At 38.9% G+C, this 19,316-nt stretch overlaps 1 protein-coding gene across 4 annotated transcripts in view; it reads right to left on the bottom strand.

Annotated features, from left to right (window-relative positions):
• PRKG1 (protein kinase cGMP-dependent 1) overlaps positions 1-19,316 on the bottom strand; it is an 869,388-nt gene that overhangs the window by 94,220 nt on the left and 755,852 nt on the right. For all 4 annotated transcript variants that reach the window (XM_038411702.2, XM_038411700.2, XM_043518662.1 and 1 more), the window contains one exon: positions 16,160-16,234. In XM_038411702.2, coding sequence (XP_038267630.1) covers positions 16,160-16,234 — 75 coding nt within the window. The remainder of the gene's footprint in view (positions 1-16,159; positions 16,235-19,316) is intronic.

Consider the following 19,316-nt stretch of genomic DNA (forward strand, 5'->3'; position numbering starts at 1 on the left):
ATGAATATTTTGCCTCAGTTTTCAGTCAGAATGAAAATATGGAATTTAGACATGAAGGCAGGATGACTGATGGAAATGAGTGTATAGAAATGGGAATTACTACATCTGAAGTGGAAGCAAAACTCAAAGAGCTTAATGTTCTCAACTCTGAGGGACTGGATAATTTCCATCCCTGTACTGAAAGAACTGGCACATGAGATTGCTAGTCTGGTAGCACAGGTTTTTAATACATCTCTCTCTTTGTGGGTAGCACCGTATGACTGGGGAAAGCTAACGTATTTTAAAAAAAGGGGAAAACAGTTACCTAGGCAATTACAGACTTGTTAGGGTAACGTCAGTAGTTTGCAAGATTTTGGACATATTGTGATGGAAAGAATAATTACATTCTTAGCGGTAAATGGAAAAGAGGATATAATGCAAAATGGGTTTAACAAAAATAGATAATGCCAGATTAACCTGATTCCTTCTTTGAGAAAATAGCTGATTTTTTAGATAAAAGAAATGCAGTAAATCTAATATATTTGGACTTCGACTAAAGCATTTGACATAGTAACACATGGAAGACAGGGATTGGTAAAAGAATTATAAAGTGGATAAGGAACTGGCTAAATGAGAGAAGGCAAGAGGTTATTCTGAAAGGTGAATTATCTTACTGGAGGAAGGTTACTAGGGGGAGTTCTTGAAGGACCATTCTTAGTCAATATCTTTATTAATGATGTTGGAACAAAAAGTAGGAGTGTTGTAACGAAATTTGCTGATGAGAGACGTCAATACAGAGGAGGATCAGAATAGTATTCAGGAAGATCTGGATGGCACTGGAGTGATAGAAATGGGATGAAATAGGATCTGTGGGGGCAAACAACTTAATTAGTTTTGAGAGAAAGATGGACAAATTTATGAGTGGAATTTTAGAATAGGGTTACTTGTGATGGTAGAGGCAGAGTTCAGCAGTCCTGGGGAGGTCTCTTCCAATTTATGTTTTATATTCCTAAAGCTACTGTTTTGTTACCCTGAATGGAGACTGATATCAGAGTGACCCAGCCAGAGAGCTGACACACTTAAATCCCGGGGGGAGACAGAAAACATTGGGGAGGAGGATACTGAGGTAAGGAGTGCCTAGAGAGCCACACTCTGCCAACAGGGGGCACTACATGGCAGGCACATCCTTTGTTAGAAGTAATAAAGAAGTAAAAGGGGAAATTAGCAAACATACCTGTGATATTTATTTCTCATAATGGAGGGAATTCACAGGTCAGGAGACTACTCATAGATTAGAGTAGTAACATGGGATAAGGTTTCTACTCCCTTCCCCATTCTTCTTTGAACTATCGTATCCCTCAGCTGAATGGCAGCTGCACCACCCTCTGACTCTATGCAAGGACTTACAAAACTGAAAAAAAAAACAGTAGAATTACAACTATAGGCCATGATTATTTGGTGGATTAGAGCACATTTGTTCTTTTTCCCTGGCACAAAGCAGCACTAATCCCAGTGGATCTGCTATTAGAGATTCTCCTCTGTGTATGGGGATCCTTGGGTGGTGCAAGGCCACCAGAGGCACTGCCCTCCTTGTGACTAGTGCAGGGTGGTAGCCACAGGAGCCAGAACCTGGGTCACATTGGAGTCTAGTGCAGATTGTATGAGGATTGAAGGAGACCAAAGATGGCATAAAGCTCTCCTTGGGAACCATGCAAATCTTTTTTTTTCATAGCATAGGGCACAGTCATACTCTGAGCTAACTGAGGCATAATCCCATATGGAAGCTCCTCGTGAGAAACTGAAGGCTGTCCTAGAGGAAATTTGGAGCAGATTTAGGCTAAGGTCTTATGAACCATGTGAGCAGGTCAATCACTTTAAAGATGCTGGTCCTGGAAAGCGTCTTAGATTTTCATAGAAAGTTATTCAGCTGCTAGGAGCATCCTTTCTAGAAGGGAGGACATTCCTGTGGCTAAGGTGCTGGAGTGGAACTCAGGAGAACTAGGCATAATTCCTGCCTCTGCTCCTACTTCCTATGTGAAACCAATAATTAAGTTTCATGTTGATGAAGTGCACTGAAGCTATTGGCATCAAAACTGACAACCTCAGCTAGAGTGTGGAGCACGATTGATGCACATTTTCCTTTTACAGCCCCTACTCCAGCTTATATACTAGAACAGTATTGCTTATCCATCCAACCTGGATGCATGGGGTGTTAGGGCCACTGAATATATGTAATTGCAGATTCCATGCACAATTCTCTAGCCTCCAACCAACACACCTCTAATGCCACTCTTCATACCAGCCTATGTGGCGACACTGCCATAGCACACAGAGGATGCAGAAATTCCATGCATGGCCACTTAGCCTCCTTGTATTGCCTTAGCACAGAGGTTATGTGGAATGGAGGAGTCTAGTGCAGGGCTTTCACCCTTCATTATTAGCACTCAGAGTGTTTGATGTTCTTCTGTTAAAAACTAGTAGGAAATAAAATAGATATTTATGCAGGTCAAGTGAGTTTAGAATCAGTCTTTTTGTTAAAGTCAAAACTTGACATCCAATGGCATCAAGGAAAGAATTAATTATTGGTAGCTTCTGTTACCTTCTGGACTGTTATGGCCCCTGGCATGCCCCAAAGTATGCCTTTTAATGTTAGGTTTTCTGTTAACTGGCTCAGCTGTTGCTGCGGGTCAAACAAACATTTGAATACATTTTTTTCAAGTTCAAAACAATACTGCAAAATGCTGGAAGGCATTCAGAAGGAGACAGTAACTTCCCCAACTAACAGGTTGAAGACATATTTTATGTTTTCTTAGAGAGAAAGTTCCCTTAACATTGCTTCTTTATCTAATAAATTGGAAGTCAGTTGTGCAGTTATGGTTAATTTTGGACCAGACTCTGTAAGATGCTGAGCATGGTCAACTCCCATGGAATGTGAATCAAGTTCATGGAGTTCAGCACCTCACAAATAGTCCCTTCCTTGCAGAATCTGGCCCTTCATAGTCTAATCAGAGGCTTAGTTAAGAATGGACCAATAAAACGATTAAAACTTTTTTTTTTCAAATGTCAGACTTAATTTGTAGCAAGGGAGCATTTGAAACAGCATGAATTTACATGCAAGGCTTTCTTTTTCCTGAGATGAACTTCAGAGCTTTATTTTCTTGCTGATAACACATTATGGAAAATAATGAAGAGTGAGCCTACTCAACATTGTTTCAGTGACTAAATGGCCAAATATACTGCATTTCAATTTGTACATAAATATTAAAAATAATGTGTAGGCATCATAGGCTATTAGAATATCATAAAACATCTTTCAGTTTTCAAATCCTGAAATGATTAACTTGAGCCATTCATCTCCCATAGATGTTTGCAATTAGAATACAAGCTATGAAGATACTGAATTTAAAGCAGCTGACTAAGAGTCCCAAAAGTCAGGTGTTTCCCCACCTCCCAGCAATAGCATCTATGGAGGCCGAGTCAAGATATTAAAACATGGACTTGATGAAGCACACAAGCAACCATCAAAGCTGAATGATATTCCCTACACGCACACAAATTTTCTAAATGAAATAAAGAAGAGCTATCCATTAAGATAACGTGTGCAAGAAATGCACCTTTATTATAAGGAGTACTTGTGGCACCTTAGAGACTAACACATTTATTTAAGCATAAGCTTTCGTGAGCTACAGCTCACTTCACTGGATGCATGTAGTGGAAAATACAGTGGGGAGATTTTATATACACAGAGAACATGAAACAATGGGTGTTACCATACAGACTGTAACAAGAGTGATCAGGTAGGTGAGCTATTACCAGCAGGAGAGCAGGGGTGGGGGGAGAGGGAACCTTTTGTAGTGATAATCAAGGTGGGCCATTTCCAGCAGTTGACAAGAACGTGTGAGGAACAGTGGGGGCGGGGGAATAAACATGGGGAAATAGTTTTTGGGGACAATGTACACCTTCAAATCAGCGGCACTGCTATGGGTACCCGCATGGCCCCACAGTATGCCAACATTTTTATGGCTGACTTAGAACAAGGCTGCCTCAGCTCTCGTCCCCTAATGCCCCTACTCTACTTGCACTACATCGATGACATCTTCGTCATCTGGAGCCATGGAAAAGAAGCCCTTGAGAAATTCCATCATGATTTCAACAATTTCCATCCCACCATCAACCTCAGCCTGGACCAGTCCATACAAGAGATCCACTTCCTGGACACTACAATGCTAATAAGCGATGGTCACATAAACACCAACCTATACCGGAAACCTACTGACCGCTATGCTTACCTACATGCCTTCAGGTTTCATCCAGACCACACCACATGATCCATTGTCTAGAGCCAAGCTCTACGACACAACCGCATTTGCTTCAACCCCTCAGACAGAGACAAACACCTACAAGATCTCTATCAAGCAACTTTTTACAACTTACAGTTTTTTTTACAACTACAATACCCACCTGCTGAAGTGAAGAAACAGACTGACAGAGCCAGAAGAGTACCCAGAAGTTACCTACTACAGGAGAGGCCCAACAAAGAAAATAACAGAAAGCCACTAGCCATCACTTTCAGCCCCCAACTAAAACCTCTCCAATGCATCATCAAAGATCTACAACCTAATCTGAAGGATGACCCATCACTCTCACAGATCTTGGAAGACAGGCCAGTCCTTGCTTACAGACAGCCCCCGAACCTGAAGCAAATACTCACTAGCAACTACACACCACACAACAAAACACTAACCCAGGAACCTATCCCTGCAACAAAGCCCATTGCCAACTGTTTCCACATATCTATTCAGGGGACACCATCATAGGGCCTAATCACATCAGCCACACTATCAGAGGCTTGTTCACCTGCACATCTACCAATGTGATGTATGCCATCATGTGCCAGCAATGTACATAAAAGAATAAATGGACACAAATCAGAAGTCAAGAATTATATCATTCAAAAACCAGTCGGAGAACACTTCATTCTCTTTGGTCACTCGATTACAGACCTAAAAGTGGCAATTTTTCAACAAAAAAACTTCAAAAGCAGACTCCAACGAGAGACTGCTGAATTGGAATTAATTTGCAAACTAGACACCATTAAATTAGGCTTGAATAAAGACTGGGAGTGGATGGGTCATTGCACAAAGTAAAACTATTTCCTCATCTTTATTCCCCCCCTACTGTTCCTCACACTTTCTTGTCAATGGCTGGAAATGGCCCACCTTGATTATATCTACAAAGGTTCCACTCCCCCCCGCACGCTCTCCTGCTGGTAATAGCTCACCTTACCTGATCACTTTCGTTACGGTGTGTATGGTAACACCCATTGTATCATGTTCTCTGTGTATATAGAATCTCCCCACTGTATTTTCCACTACATGGATCCGATGAAGTGAGCTGTAGCTCACAAAAGCTTATGCTCAAATAAATTTGTTAGTCTCTAAGGTGCCACAAGTCCTCCTTTTCTTTTTGCGGATACAGACTAACACGGCTGCTACTCTGTAACCTTTATTATAAATCATCTTCTTAAAACAGAAAGGATTAGGAAATCTACCAAATCTTGTGATTTAATTTAAACTGAGATATTTAAACATTTTAAAATGCATCTTCGGTTTTGATTAATTTGGTTGATGGTGTATTACTTCACAAAAGTAGGAAATCAAAATTCAGTGAATCAATTTCTTCCCTTGGGTACACAAGTGAAATTGGTGTTGCACTTATAGATATACTATGTGGTTTAACATTATTTTAATAGGCTAAATAGATAATTATTTTTGGTAGCAATAAAATACATTACCTTTATATATTTATGAAAGCAAAGATTTTTGGTATTGTGTGTTGACCCCAGGAAATGTAATTTGAAAAAGGATTCATGGAGAGGAGAAACAAGTTAAACAAGTTTTAAACAAGTTTAAACCCTGCATTCCTAGGGGATGAGTCAGCAACCATGCTGTCCCCCTTTGCAACTGTTTTCATCTCCCCACCACCGCTAGCCATAAAGCACTTGTGACAAGATGGCTGATGTTAGTCTGATGGGTCCTGTGCTTTTCTTGGCGGGGAGCTAAGATGCCACCCTTTGCCCCTGCTCTTGGGTGCCAAGAGCCCCGCTACAAGCCGGGGAAGGTGGTAGAGGAGGGAAGCGGGAGAGGGGTCTGGGTTTGCTCCTCGCTCTGAGTCCCAGCCCCTCTCAACCCTGAGGGTTTCTTACCCTCCTCCCCCTTAGGTGGGGTTACTCCCGGTCCTTAGATGCTGGGGGGGAAAGGAGTCTCCCTGTGCTGCTGGGGCAGGGTCTCCCTTACTTCACTTCTCAGGTCTTCCAAATCTCTCAACACATCTCCAAGCTCCAGTCCTCTCTCCTTCCTCCTCCTTCCCTGTCTGCCTGAAGCAGGGAGTTTTATTAGGTTCCTAATAGGGCCTTGATTGACTGCAGGTTCTCCAATTAACCTGCAGCCACCTTCCCTAGTCTACAGGGGACCACGCCTTAATTAGCCTGGAGTTTATATATTTCCCCTCTAGCGCTCTCCCACTGCTCCCTGGCCCTCCTGTATCACACACTGTTCCCTTCATTCGGCCAGCCAGCCAATTCCCCCTCACCCCCCACTTAAAGGTGCAGGGCGGTCATTATGTCAGTAGCCCCGTCAAAAAAGAAATGAGGTTGGTTTGTCATTTCTTCTCGACAAATTCATGCTGGCTATTACTTATTAGCCTATTATCACTTAATAATTTGTTCCAGTATCTTTCCAGGTATGTAAGTATACCAACTGGTCTACAATTCCCCAGGTCTGCTTTGTTCCCCGTTTTAAAGGTGCTATATTTGCTTTTCCTCCAGTCCTCTGGGACCTCACCTATTCTCCCTAAGTTCTGAAAAATAATCGCTAATGGTTCAAAGATTGCTTCTGCTAGTTCCTTAAGTGCTCTAGGATGAATTTCATCAGAACCTGCCGACTTGAATACATCTAACCTATCTTTAACCCGTTCTTTCCCTATTTTGGTTTTCATTCTTTCTCCTTTGTTGTTAACATTAATTGCCTTAAGTATGTGGTCACGAATTGCCTTTTTAAAGAAAACTGAAGCAAAATCGACATTAAAATACCTCAGCTTTCTTGATGTCACTTGTTATTGGCTCTCCTTCTCCACTAATAGTGGGCCTACATTTACCTTCGTCTTTGTCTTTCTCCTAATTATTTATAGAACTTATCACCTTTTATAACCCTTGCAAGGTGTAATTTATTTTGTGCTTTAGCCTCTCTGATTTTGTCCCTACATGCTTGTGCTATTCTTTTATACTCATCCTTCACAAGTTTTCCATATTTCCACTTTTTGTTACAGTCCTTTTGATTTTCAGGTCATTAAAGAGCTCCTGATGGAGCCATACTGGATTCTTACTATTCTTCCTAACTTTTCTTTGCATTGGAATAATTTGCTGTTGCGCCTTTATATGATGCACAATATAATTGGTGTAAGCCTTTTCAGGAATAACAATATGCAATGTCTTCTGATTTTAAAAGGAAACACTTTATTTTGCAACCCACATTACATACAGTCAAGAATGACTATACTGCAATATATTGTGATGTGGTCTTATCTTTTAAAATAATTTGACAATTCCATTCCTTTTTTCTCTGTCTCCACATATGTGCCTATTGATTATATCAATTTTAACAAGAAATCCTACTGATATACTAGGATAAAAACTACAGTTAACAGTGGACTCCAACATAAAAGCCACAAATAATTGAGGTCCAGATCATCCTGTTACACTCTAAACTCTCTAATTAAAAGAAAAAAATCCCTCAATTTGTCAAATACTTTAAAATCTATCATTTACAACACTGTGTTCAATATGCATTTCAGAGTGTTAATATATGTAAAACTGTCATACAATTTTAGTTCATAAAATGTCTGTAGTGCACTTTTTTTTAATTGCTGTGGCCAAACAAGCTTTCTTCTCCACTACACTAACCGATTAGGAGAGTCACTTTCATTATTTGCATGACCTGAAAGAGGAAACTGGAAATCCTGCTTTGATAGCATTAACACTCTTTTTGAACTTGCAGGCTACACTTGTGTGTGTGTATATCCTGGCACTGCCTTCAGCCAAGTTGAAAATATGGTTTCCACATGCTCAAACTGTCTAAATATTTGCACTGCCATGAGCCAGAAAATAATTTTTATAATAGAGAAATCCCTGATCCCATGAGTAAGTCTATTATTTGAGAAAATATTTGAGGCTCAGCAAAAACATAAGGCCCTAATTAAATTATTCTCTTTAATTGGCACATAGTTCCTATTTTTGAACTTGATTCTAAAAAGTTGATTTTCAGCATGGCTAAAAATGTTCCCAGGCTTATGTTTCTAAGAAACACACACAAACAAAGCCCCTTCTAATACATATACATACGGATAACGTTGATAATGTTCTGTTAACATACCGTAGTTGATAACATTCTGCTAATATTCACTACAAAATCCATGGACTGCTATCACTTTATATTAAAGGGCCATATTTTCATATGGTTTGCAAAAATGCACTTGGAAATACAGTTTGCATATGCAGACCCTTCCTATTTGCACAAACAAATGAGGCACTTGAACTGACAATTGCCCATTTGGGGTTAGATTTTTCCCTACATGACCTCATATGAATTGGTGGTGAGCTGATGGGCCACACAGCAGCTGGAGTCCCCAGAAAGAATCCTGGCTGACTTAACTGGAATTATTCTTAGGAGCTACCAGTCACTCACTCTGGCAGGCCCATTGCACCCCACTACCTTCATCTGAGCAAGAAGGTGGAGGCAGATTCCAACCTTTACCCATGTGTATAAGGAGTCACCAGAATGTGCACCTTTGAATTCACAAATTCATTTGTGTACACAAACAGATACACCAGATCATTTATGAAGGCCCTTTGAAAATTTGTCCCTAAATGTCCCCAAGTGCAATGCATTAAAGCCTAAATTTTCAAAGACAGTTCCAAATTTTAAGTTTCCTGAGGATCCATGAGTGAAAACCAGACTGTGAGCCTTAACCTTGAAATACCGCCATTAGTTTCTGTTAATAGTTTGCCATTATTTAGGTTTAGTTAAATAGTAATTGCCCTTTTTGGTTATGTGTTTCACTGAATGCAGCCATTGCTCTCCCTTCCCCTGTGACTCCAGCAAGTCACTATAATGCAAACCTAATAAAATACCTTCTTTTTATCCTTCAGACATACAAAAACAAATGAGGGAGGTCTAATAAAAAACAAAAGGAAAGAAAAGATTGCAAAGGAAGGTAATAAATATAGATAATAAATAAATAATAAAAATAAAAAAGCAACACTGAAGAAAAAAGCAACACTTCGATTTTTTAAAAACAAGAAAAATGAGATGGATTTCAGGAGACAGTGAGTTCCATATTAGAAAACTCACACAACAAGAGTAACTTCAGACAATGGGTGTGTGGGGACGTGGAGGAGAATCCTTAAAAAGACAAGATGCCTGTCAGTACTAGGAATAAGTTTCAATTCAGCTAAGCACACACTTAACTTTAAGCACATGACTGGATTAAATAATTACATGCTTTGCTGAAGTGGGCCTCAAAAACCCATAGTGCTAACTTAATGACAACCTGCTACTCTATAGGCAGCCAATGAAAAGAATGCAGGACAGGCATAGTAAACTCATGTTTGCTCAAGTCATAGAACTATATTTTAAGTAGCAATGCCAGTATAAATATTATTATTAAAGCCTAAGGGAAAGAGAAAATATATAACACCAGGGAGAGAATTTAATTCTGACTAGTAAAATGTAACTATATCAGCAAAAATAATAATAAAAAGCCTCACTGAAACAAGTCAATTAGCTGCATGAAAAATGAGATTTTGCTAGGAGTGATGAAAGAGAAGTGGTGAAATGACAGTTACTCCTTTGGTCAGTTAAAGAAAAACATTGATAGATTTGGATGCAGCTCATCTAAACCCCCTTCAAAAAAAAAAGTACAGTGACTGTAACTACATGTCTTAAAGCACAGCTAAGGTAACAATGAGGAAAGCTATTAGTCAGGGCCGGATTAAGACATAGGTCCCTGCCTTGGGCCACAGCTCCTAGTATCAGTAACGAGGGAAGAATCTCAGTTTTAATTTTAAAAAAGTAAGCCCTCAGGGTAGTAAAAAAACAAAAACTTTTTAAAACGGAATCTGAGCATAACCAAAACAACATCTGCTTGATTCTGCAGATGGTCTGGAACAATCGCTCTGAGAGATAGATGAACTGCTGCATGTATCTCAACAGGGTGTTAATTTCATGACTGTCTGGGGATTCTATGTGGTAGGAGGAGAAGCATGTAGGGGATTTAGCCCACTAAGCATGTATGCCCTGGTTGCTGGGGAAAATACTGAGTGGCGTACACTTCTGCCAACCTGCCTATATATGGGCAGAGGAGTCTGCTCCTGTTGCTGCTTCTAGGTGACCGCTTGCTGCTGACCCATCTCTCTAGCCAGGAATGTGTCCCCCCTTGACATTGCCACCCAAGGGAGGGACAAGGCCAAATTGCAGAGGGTCTCATATTGTGGTGTGCAAAGGGACCCAGATTGCCTTAATCTGGACCTGGTAGTGGTTAAAGTGGTGTAGAATGTGAAGAACTTCAGGAATCTATGGAACATGGAAAAATCCCAGTAGAAGTGATGGGGAGAAAAGCATCTGGACTCTCTCTAAGAGTATGTGAAATTCATAGAGTTCTAAGAACTCTGTCACCCCATGTGATTTCAATAACTGCATTAGAAGCCACCTGTTTCCTATTGGATTTGTTAGAGCTTCAGCAGTGGCTCCACCTGGAATTAATTTAAGAAAACAGGTGCTCTCTTTTTACAAATTTTCTTTATATATAATGAATAATAATTCAACTTATTATGTAACATTTGCTGAACGGGATCCTGCCTCCGGTATGCATTGTAGTTCTTCTGCGACTATTGTTATCCTTGGGAACAAGAATCATGTTAAATTTATGCTTCTCTTTGTGACCCAGCGACCTCTTTGTGCCAAATCGCAGAGTGCACAGTGGGTTCATAGGATTTTACAGGAATCCTCGGGGTCAGATATATATGTAATAGTTCACCAAAGGGTGACATGTGAGATCTCCACTGAGAGCCAGTAGCTCACTGGTCATCATAATCATTCCTAAATGTAAGCATGGATAATATTTAAGAAGTTGTCTATACTGAATATTAGGTTCTTAAGGTCCTGGAGTCAAGAAAGGTCACCAGAAAGTGATGTCACTTGGACATGTTCCTTCCAGGCAGGAGGTAACAGACACCCATCTCTCTGTTTCATCATATGTGTATTGTCTGCCACACAATGAAGATCTATTTGTATACCAAGCCAGGTGCCAGTCAAGAAATTGTGAAATCTACAAGAAAGAGAACATTTGCAAGAAGAAACAAAAACAGGAGGGGGGGTATCCTGTTTATAAATGAAAACAAAGGATAGAACTTGTATATCTTGGAAGGCAAAGGAACACACTGGATCCTTCACCAGGGAACCAGGCTGACAGCATACTTGTCTCATGAAAGGAGGATCACAGCCAAGTCTGGTTAAAAAGTACTGCAAGGAATTTGGATGAGCCAAACTCTACAAGACATAGAGTATCTTGGTAATTAAGTCTAGGCTCTAGAATGTGTGATATAATTTTGTTTTCGAAGTACCATTTATTCCCAATATTTTCATTACTTGAATCTCCATGCTTTGCTAAATAAACTTATGAACTGTATACATGAATTCACTATAAACATATCTAAGTGCTGTGTGTTAAGTGGAACAGTGATTGGAGGTAGAACTGGTAAACTGTACTGTTTCTTTGGAAATAGTGAATCTGAATACCGTGAGTGTCCAGGGGCTGGACACTCCAAGGAGACACTCAGAGGGTGTGAGGGTTGGAGTGTGCTTAAGGTAAATAAAATGTGTTACCGTGCTACCAGCCTATCTATAATACATCAGAAACAATATTTATACTTTTCACATTTTCTATTCCTCTTGGCTTAATAAATATGTGTTAATTACATGAGGACATAGTATGCATTGAAATAAAAAAACACCATGGTTAAAATATTAAAAACTGTTGGCTTTCTGAGCTGCTAAAATTCATCATAATTTTATAGCAAGTAATGGCAGACATCAATATGATATAATGTTCAGCTGAACTGACGTTGAGGGTGGTCAACACCTCTTAGAATGAGGTCCTTACTATTTAGAGTTTCCAATGATGCTTGCTAAATTTCTGATCTTTTTAGTGAACCATCCTTGACAAACCTGATGTAAGGTTATGTAGTAATCCTTATTCATTCAAAGAATTGTTTATGATATACCAATGTGGAAAATGTGATGCTTGCTACTACTAAGTGACAAAATACTATTATGCAATTTTCAGTTATTGCAAATCACAGCACTTTACTAAGCACAATTGTGTCTCATGCTTTCTATGCCAAGCTCTTTCACTTCACAGTCTTAAATTTTGAAAAAATAAACCCTTAAAGAGCAATCAGCTGAAGTTAATTAAGATCCGTTTGAAAAATAATCCAGGTTAAAGTTTCTGCCAAGTAGATTTTCTCTAGGAGGAATTTTATCTTGTCAGACATAGATATAACAACTGTTGAGTGACGAAGCAGGTTCCAAATTTTCTCCTTTTACTCATAGCTTTTCAGTCATTTCTACTGTTCTATTCATGCCTTTTCCAGGCAATTGCTTTCAAGAAGTCAAGCAAATCCAAATGTGGTATTTAACTAATAAAGGCCATATCTTTTGAAAAAAACATTTCCTTTATAACCTTTGTAAAGGTAGACAGCACTGATGACTTCTGCTTTTTTAAAGTCAAAATGTCACTATGTGGGGGGCAATGGCATGATTGCTGACTCTGGCACCTTGGGATTGTATGCAAGGGCTAACCCTTGACTTGTAAAGCTGCAGGTAAGGACCTAGAAGGTGCCATAACAGCTTGTCTGTTCTTCTTACTGTGAAACTGCCCACATAATTAAGGTCTCTCTAACATTAGGAGTCTTCTGTCTCATCTTTCTCTTGTGTGAAATATTGAGTACTAGAAAACAAACAAGGAAAAGCACAAGATAAAAGTATAGCAGAATGTAAAGCTATCTGCTGACATTCTAGCTTCTAAAAAAATGGGTTGCTCCACAAGAGATCCAATTCTGCAGGCTTTCTCAAGCAAAATATATACTAAAGTCAATGGGAGTTTTACTAGGATTAGGGCTAAATGAGCCAAGTGATCATAAGGCCTTAAAAGTGGTCAATGGACATTAAAATGATACTTATGTTGACGTGCATATCAATGTAATTTAATCTGTTTAGGTTTTTAGACCACACCCACCCACCTACCTCACCTCGGTATCTGAGGAGCACATACTGCATATCGAAGACATGGCTTAAAATGACATAAACCTGAGAGAATTTTCTTTGAAATGATGAAGAGAGTGCATTACTTTTTTTCATCTTATATTAGCTGCTAATGAATTAGAAAGTGATGGTCTAACAAAGGCTGTGTATGCAATAATTGAGTTATATTACTCGGCAAATCCCCACACCTACTACCAAATTTACTCCCCACATTATCCCCCTGGAAATCTAAATAGTAGCACTGACATGGCATATTTGTAACTTTCTCTCTCTCCAAAGCAATGTTTAGTTGCCTGTGGTTAGTTTACTGGACTACATGTAACTTCATAAAATTGTTCTTTGTATAAGCTGCTACTGATCATTCAAATAAAATTAGGAGGTCTGCCTAGTTATCAGCTGCAAGATCATCACTTCAAGTCTGATTCAGCATTTCTTCTGTACCCCAAATTCCCATTGAAATTAATGAGAGTTTTATTTATTTAAGGAATCAATGATGAAATCCTATATATTTTGTTACGGGGCAATAATTTTGCACAATGAGGAGAAAAGTAACTTAGTAGAGAGGTGCAATATGTTAAAAAAGGTGTTCGGAGTGATAAACAGAAAATGTCTCTTTATTCTATTGGCACCTTCCAGCATTACCAAAATTAATGCAAGACACTGAAAATGGGACACAGACTTATGATATGATAGAAGAATTTTGAGTTTAAATTCTTACAAAACACTAATGATATTTAGTTCCTTTCCATTTCTCTCTACAATAAAACCATACATTCTTCATACAGACTTCCCTATGCCCACAAAGACTAATGCGAAACTACTATGTATATTTTAGTAGTAACCTTTAATTTAGGCCAACAGAACTGAAAGGCTATGATAGTCACACTTTTCAACTGTTTGATTCTGAGAAGAACCCTAATATCTAATCATTTCCCTTTCTTAAAGTGGTAATGGTAAAGAGATCTGCAAAAGAGAAAACATCAGATTTTTATACAATAGCTTCAGTTTCTCTTTAAATTATTCTTGACTTAGAGCCACTTGCGTTTAAAGTCACTATTAACCTTTATGGCAAATCTTGATTTTATTCATTTATTCTGAAGTGTTAAGAAGGATATTCCAGGCTTATCAGCTAAAGGTTTAGGGTGAAATTCACAAAGCTCATTAGGTGCCTAAATCCCCTACTGCAAGCCACACAACTCCTGCTGAACCCTGTAGGTGCCTAAACTCATTTGGTGCCTAAGTTTTTTCCTCTGGGCATATGCATTACTGCCTAATTTTAGACACCTGGACACCTATCTCCTGCTAAGCCCCAGAACAATTCATGAGTTAGTGAAGACAGTCGTTCATTTCCCTAACTTGCTCCAGGGGCTGGATCTGGTTAGCATCCTTTGGGCACACCAGCTGGATTGGGCCCCATTCAAAGGCTGTCCAGAAGAGGAGTAGGAGATGATGGTGGTGCTGTCACCCACCTTATGACCTTTATATTAGTGGTTAGAGTGCTCACCTGGGATGTGTGAAACTTGGTGGGTGTCCTAACAACTGGACTACAGAGTCATTCCCACTCTTTCCCCACAATCACTCTTTAATGATTTAATCAGAGTGCTTCAATAGGAAAGACTGAGGGAGCCCCAGATCAGAACATCCCATAGTTCAGTAGTCAAAGCATTCTCCTGAGAGGTTGGACTTCCCTGTTCAAATCTTTTCTCCTCTTCTGCCAGGAAGGGGGGAATTGAATATGGGTATCACACATCCCAAGTGAGTGTTCTAACCACTGAGCCAAAAGTTATAAAATTGGACATAACCACCACCTCCTCCTCTATGCTGACACCTAAATTATTCTTGCAAGAAACTATGTAGGCACCTAAGCCAGGAAAGAGATTCCTGTTCATGGGTCTGTAGCAGAGCTAGGTGCCTCGCTGTAGCCTGGATTTAGGAGCTTATCCTGAGAAAGGGCCACTCTTTAGCACATTGTCATCTTCCATTGGCTAGCATAGGCAGGGAGCCACCTAGCATGCTGGCTTTTGTGGATCACATTCAAAGATGCCTTTCTCTCCCCATTAGGGAGAGCTTCACTAGGCTTTGTGAATCAGACTTGTTCCTGTGAATTTCTAGGCATCCAAGATGCTCAGCATTGCAACACCTAAGTCCCTTCATGGATTCCATCCCTAGAGTCTAAACATATAGAAGACTTTCTGTTAAGCACAAGATGTTGACCAAGTGGGAGTTGTTGCAGCTCTTGTTTCTGTTTGTTAGCACCTTTATTATTTAAAACATTTTAAAGTGATTAAACACTAGTTTTAACTTCTAAAAGGAATACTTTAAGCCAGTATTTTGGATGGAAATATTATTCCATAGCAAAGTAACTATATCATTCAAAAAATACCTGACTTTCCCCTCTTCAACCTTCTTTTACAGAACATATTTTATTTGATAAGGTTTGAAAAACTCAGGACTGTTTGAAAATAGCCCAAAATATGTCAATAATTTCTATTGAGGCAATGTCTTTGTCATCTTGAGGTGTTTTTTAATCAGTTTAGAATTTACATACATTATTTCCTACCTTAAAATATTTCATGACAACTATTTGCCAACCACTTTTAAAATTAAACTCTTTAGATTAACAAAGCATTATACTATATTTCTTTTATTTCCTATCAGACATTTCACTTCCTATGTCATAGTATCATGTAATAAAAAGTGAATGTTTTTAAAAATGTCGTGATTTGATTTCAATTAAAAACACAGGGTACAGGCAGTACATTGAGATTAATTGGTTAAAGCTAAAATCATTAGTTGACACTTACTTTGCTTTTGCTTCTGCATCTTCATAGGCCTTATTTGAAACATCATCCAGACCTCCAATCAAATGTTTGAAAGAGCTGTAAGAATAAAGTGAAATTTCTAAGATATATGACTTTTCTAATATGGAATTAAAACAAGAAAAACATGTTTATTCAACAGCATGTCATCATCTTGACCTTGAGCTATCAATAAGGACAGATATAATCAACAGAAACTGGGAAAGGACACAAAGAGAAAGAAGTAGAGAACTAATATTCTCATCTCACATTTCATTTTCAAAACACTTTCATAAATGTTTAATAAAAAATAATAACACATAAATAAATTAAAAGTAAGGCCCAATCTTATTCCTCAAGCTATTTTAGGGACTGATCAAATTGAACTCGGTGGCAAAACACCGACTGACTGCAATGGCCATACTTTGCTTATAATTTCTATAAAATGTTAGGCAAAAAGATCATAATAATGAGGGTTATTTATAACTGTGTATATAGTGCTAATTACCATCAGACATGACCTTTTATGTAATAATAATCATGGTTATGACTGAAATATCACAAACATACACACAACACAACTCTTTAGTTTTGCCACTTTGTTGAGGTCAGAATTTTTCAAATTATATGACATATACCACCATTTACACACAGCTTGGTAAAAGCAACAGGAAACTCATTAACTAAAAACTGAAATGAAAGACTATCTTTGAGCTTCCATGAAAATTATGTCCTTTTAAGAATTTTACCATGGTAGGGCTATAATTTTAACCCTTGAGATGTGTTCGTGGTTAAGCTAAAACCTCTTTTGACAAAGGAGCTGATTACTCAGTAGTGTTTCGAAAATATGTATAAATTTGTATCATGGTTTAGACACATTCAGGGTTGTCTTTGGCAAAGAAACCTGGCCATGTGCATGGCTGCAAACTCTTATCTGGATAACAGTGAAATCAAAACCTACATACACAAAATATGTTAATTGACAAACATCTTATTAAACCTTTGGGCTCTGAATCTAGATTTCATGGGCGATTTGTACAGTATGTTCACTTCTATAAAGATTTTAATGTAAGGTTAGTCAAAGGACAAAAAGCTAAAGTTACAGCAGACAAAACTTATCCATAATCTAACCCTGTGGCATACACATAGGCAACTCCTGACCCATCGGCATTACTGCTAGTGAAGCCTGCCAATCAGCCAGATGTCGCTGGAAGAATACCTTTCACAGCTTGACATCTGTGTCTTGTGAGTGCCAATTATATGCCATTGGGGTTATGAGCACTGGCCAAATCCGTGAAAGATGACAAGGAAAAAGAAGAGATGAATTTATGTATATTATTTGCTTGCATCACCTATAAATATGTGAGCAAGAAGGAGGTGCTGTTGTAATGCCCCATATATTTTGTAATGCCCCTGGTATTTTGCCAACTGCCTGAGGCGTAAAATGATAGCTTAGATATGCTTGAACGTAGTTATGAAAATTATTTTTGCAATGTTCATGAATAAGTGTTTCCACAGTGAAACAGCATGTAATAGAATATTTAGAAGTACTACAAATATTAGTCTGTTGTTGTTAATATTCTATTTAAATATTTAAACAATGCATGCTGCTTAGGACACTGCTGGATCCTAAGGTCCATAGGAATAATCTCTTTTTCTTCCATTCCAACCTTCCATCACTGCATCAAGCTGACTTTCCCCAGGATTTCAGCAGTGTATCAGGATACTTATAGCATTTTCCATCTTCTTCTTCTATCCAACTGTCTCCATGAACAAATCTTACCCCAGCCTTCGGTCTCCTGAAAGCTATGAGAGGAATGGACTTGAAAGGACCTTGTGCAATATCATTACTTATTAATAAAACAAATCTCAAAAGAATGTTTAATCCTAAACCACAGCCTGCATAAGATCAATGGTGCTAGCATAGAACGAAATCTGTTTTACTTTCCATCAGGCTTCAGCTGTGAGTCAAACAACTCATAATATAGAGAGATGACACAGCCACCCTTGCTGAAATCCCCAAATTCACGGCCAACCCATGAGAAGTTAAAACAAGGGCTCTAAGCATTTCCATGCAGAAAGTAGCACATTTGGGCTCAGTTGCTGCCTTGCTAAAAGAGCTGGGGAGAGGACAGCAGCATCATCACGTGCTCCTGAATGCACCGTGTCTTAGTTGGGAAGTGCAAATGAGGCACTTAGTGGGGCCAGATCTGCAGGCTGGCAGGAAGGGAAGGTCATAAGCTCACCCCTTTGTAGGATATGTAGCACCAGTCGCTCATTCCCAAAACAGGGGCACAAGAGTGGCAGGATGCTTTCTGTACCCTCTCCTTCCTCTCAGACAATGGAGTTTACTTTTTTTTTTTGCAACAATATTCTGTAATCCCACTGCTGATGATATTTGTATTTGAATATGAACTTTCAATCCAGGACACAGCAGGAGAAACAGAAGAGACATATAAACATGTTTATGATATTAAAGTTTCAACAAAAATGATTGAGATCATGCAAATGACTTTATAGCAGAATCTACTAAAGAAAAAAATGGTCAGTGGAGGAGACACCTCCTGCTTAAATACAAATATGTCATGACACTGTACCTAAGTGTGTTAGGAAATCAAGTAAAATAGAGTTATGCTTAAATTTGATACCATATGTTTGAGAGCTTTCTCATTGTCAGAATCTTCTTCTTTTTGAAGAAAACAGTTCGTAACTCAAAATTTCAGTAACAGTGGCTCTCTTTGCCTAGAAGTTCAGCTTTGTCCTTAACAGATTTTGTTCTTTGATTTTCACAGGCATGTGTATGCATTTGATTGTGATGGGAGTTCCAGTATTTGAGCTGCTGAATTATTAAAATCAAAAAAGAAAGGGAATACTATTAGCTCAAAACAGGGTCATGTGACAAGTCTTTGACAGGACTCCTACTTTCTGCACAGAGTTTGTCTTCATGCAGTCAATCCTTTTGGTAAGTCTCCTTGGTTCTGGTCATCCCATCCACCAGGAGGCACATCCAGGCAGCAAGCTATCTCTTCAGCAGTGTACTAGGATACTTATAGCATTTTATATCTGCTCTCCTTCCTGGTCAGCCTCAAACTGAGCAGGGCTTCTTTCAAATAATTCCCCTCTGCACATCTGACATCTTCTACAGGTGTAGCAGAGTGAATCC

This window comes from Dermochelys coriacea, chromosome 7 (genome assembly GCF_009764565.3).
Source record: "Dermochelys coriacea isolate rDerCor1 chromosome 7, rDerCor1.pri.v4, whole genome shotgun sequence".
Classification (NCBI taxonomy): domain Eukaryota; kingdom Metazoa; phylum Chordata; order Testudines; family Dermochelyidae; genus Dermochelys; species Dermochelys coriacea.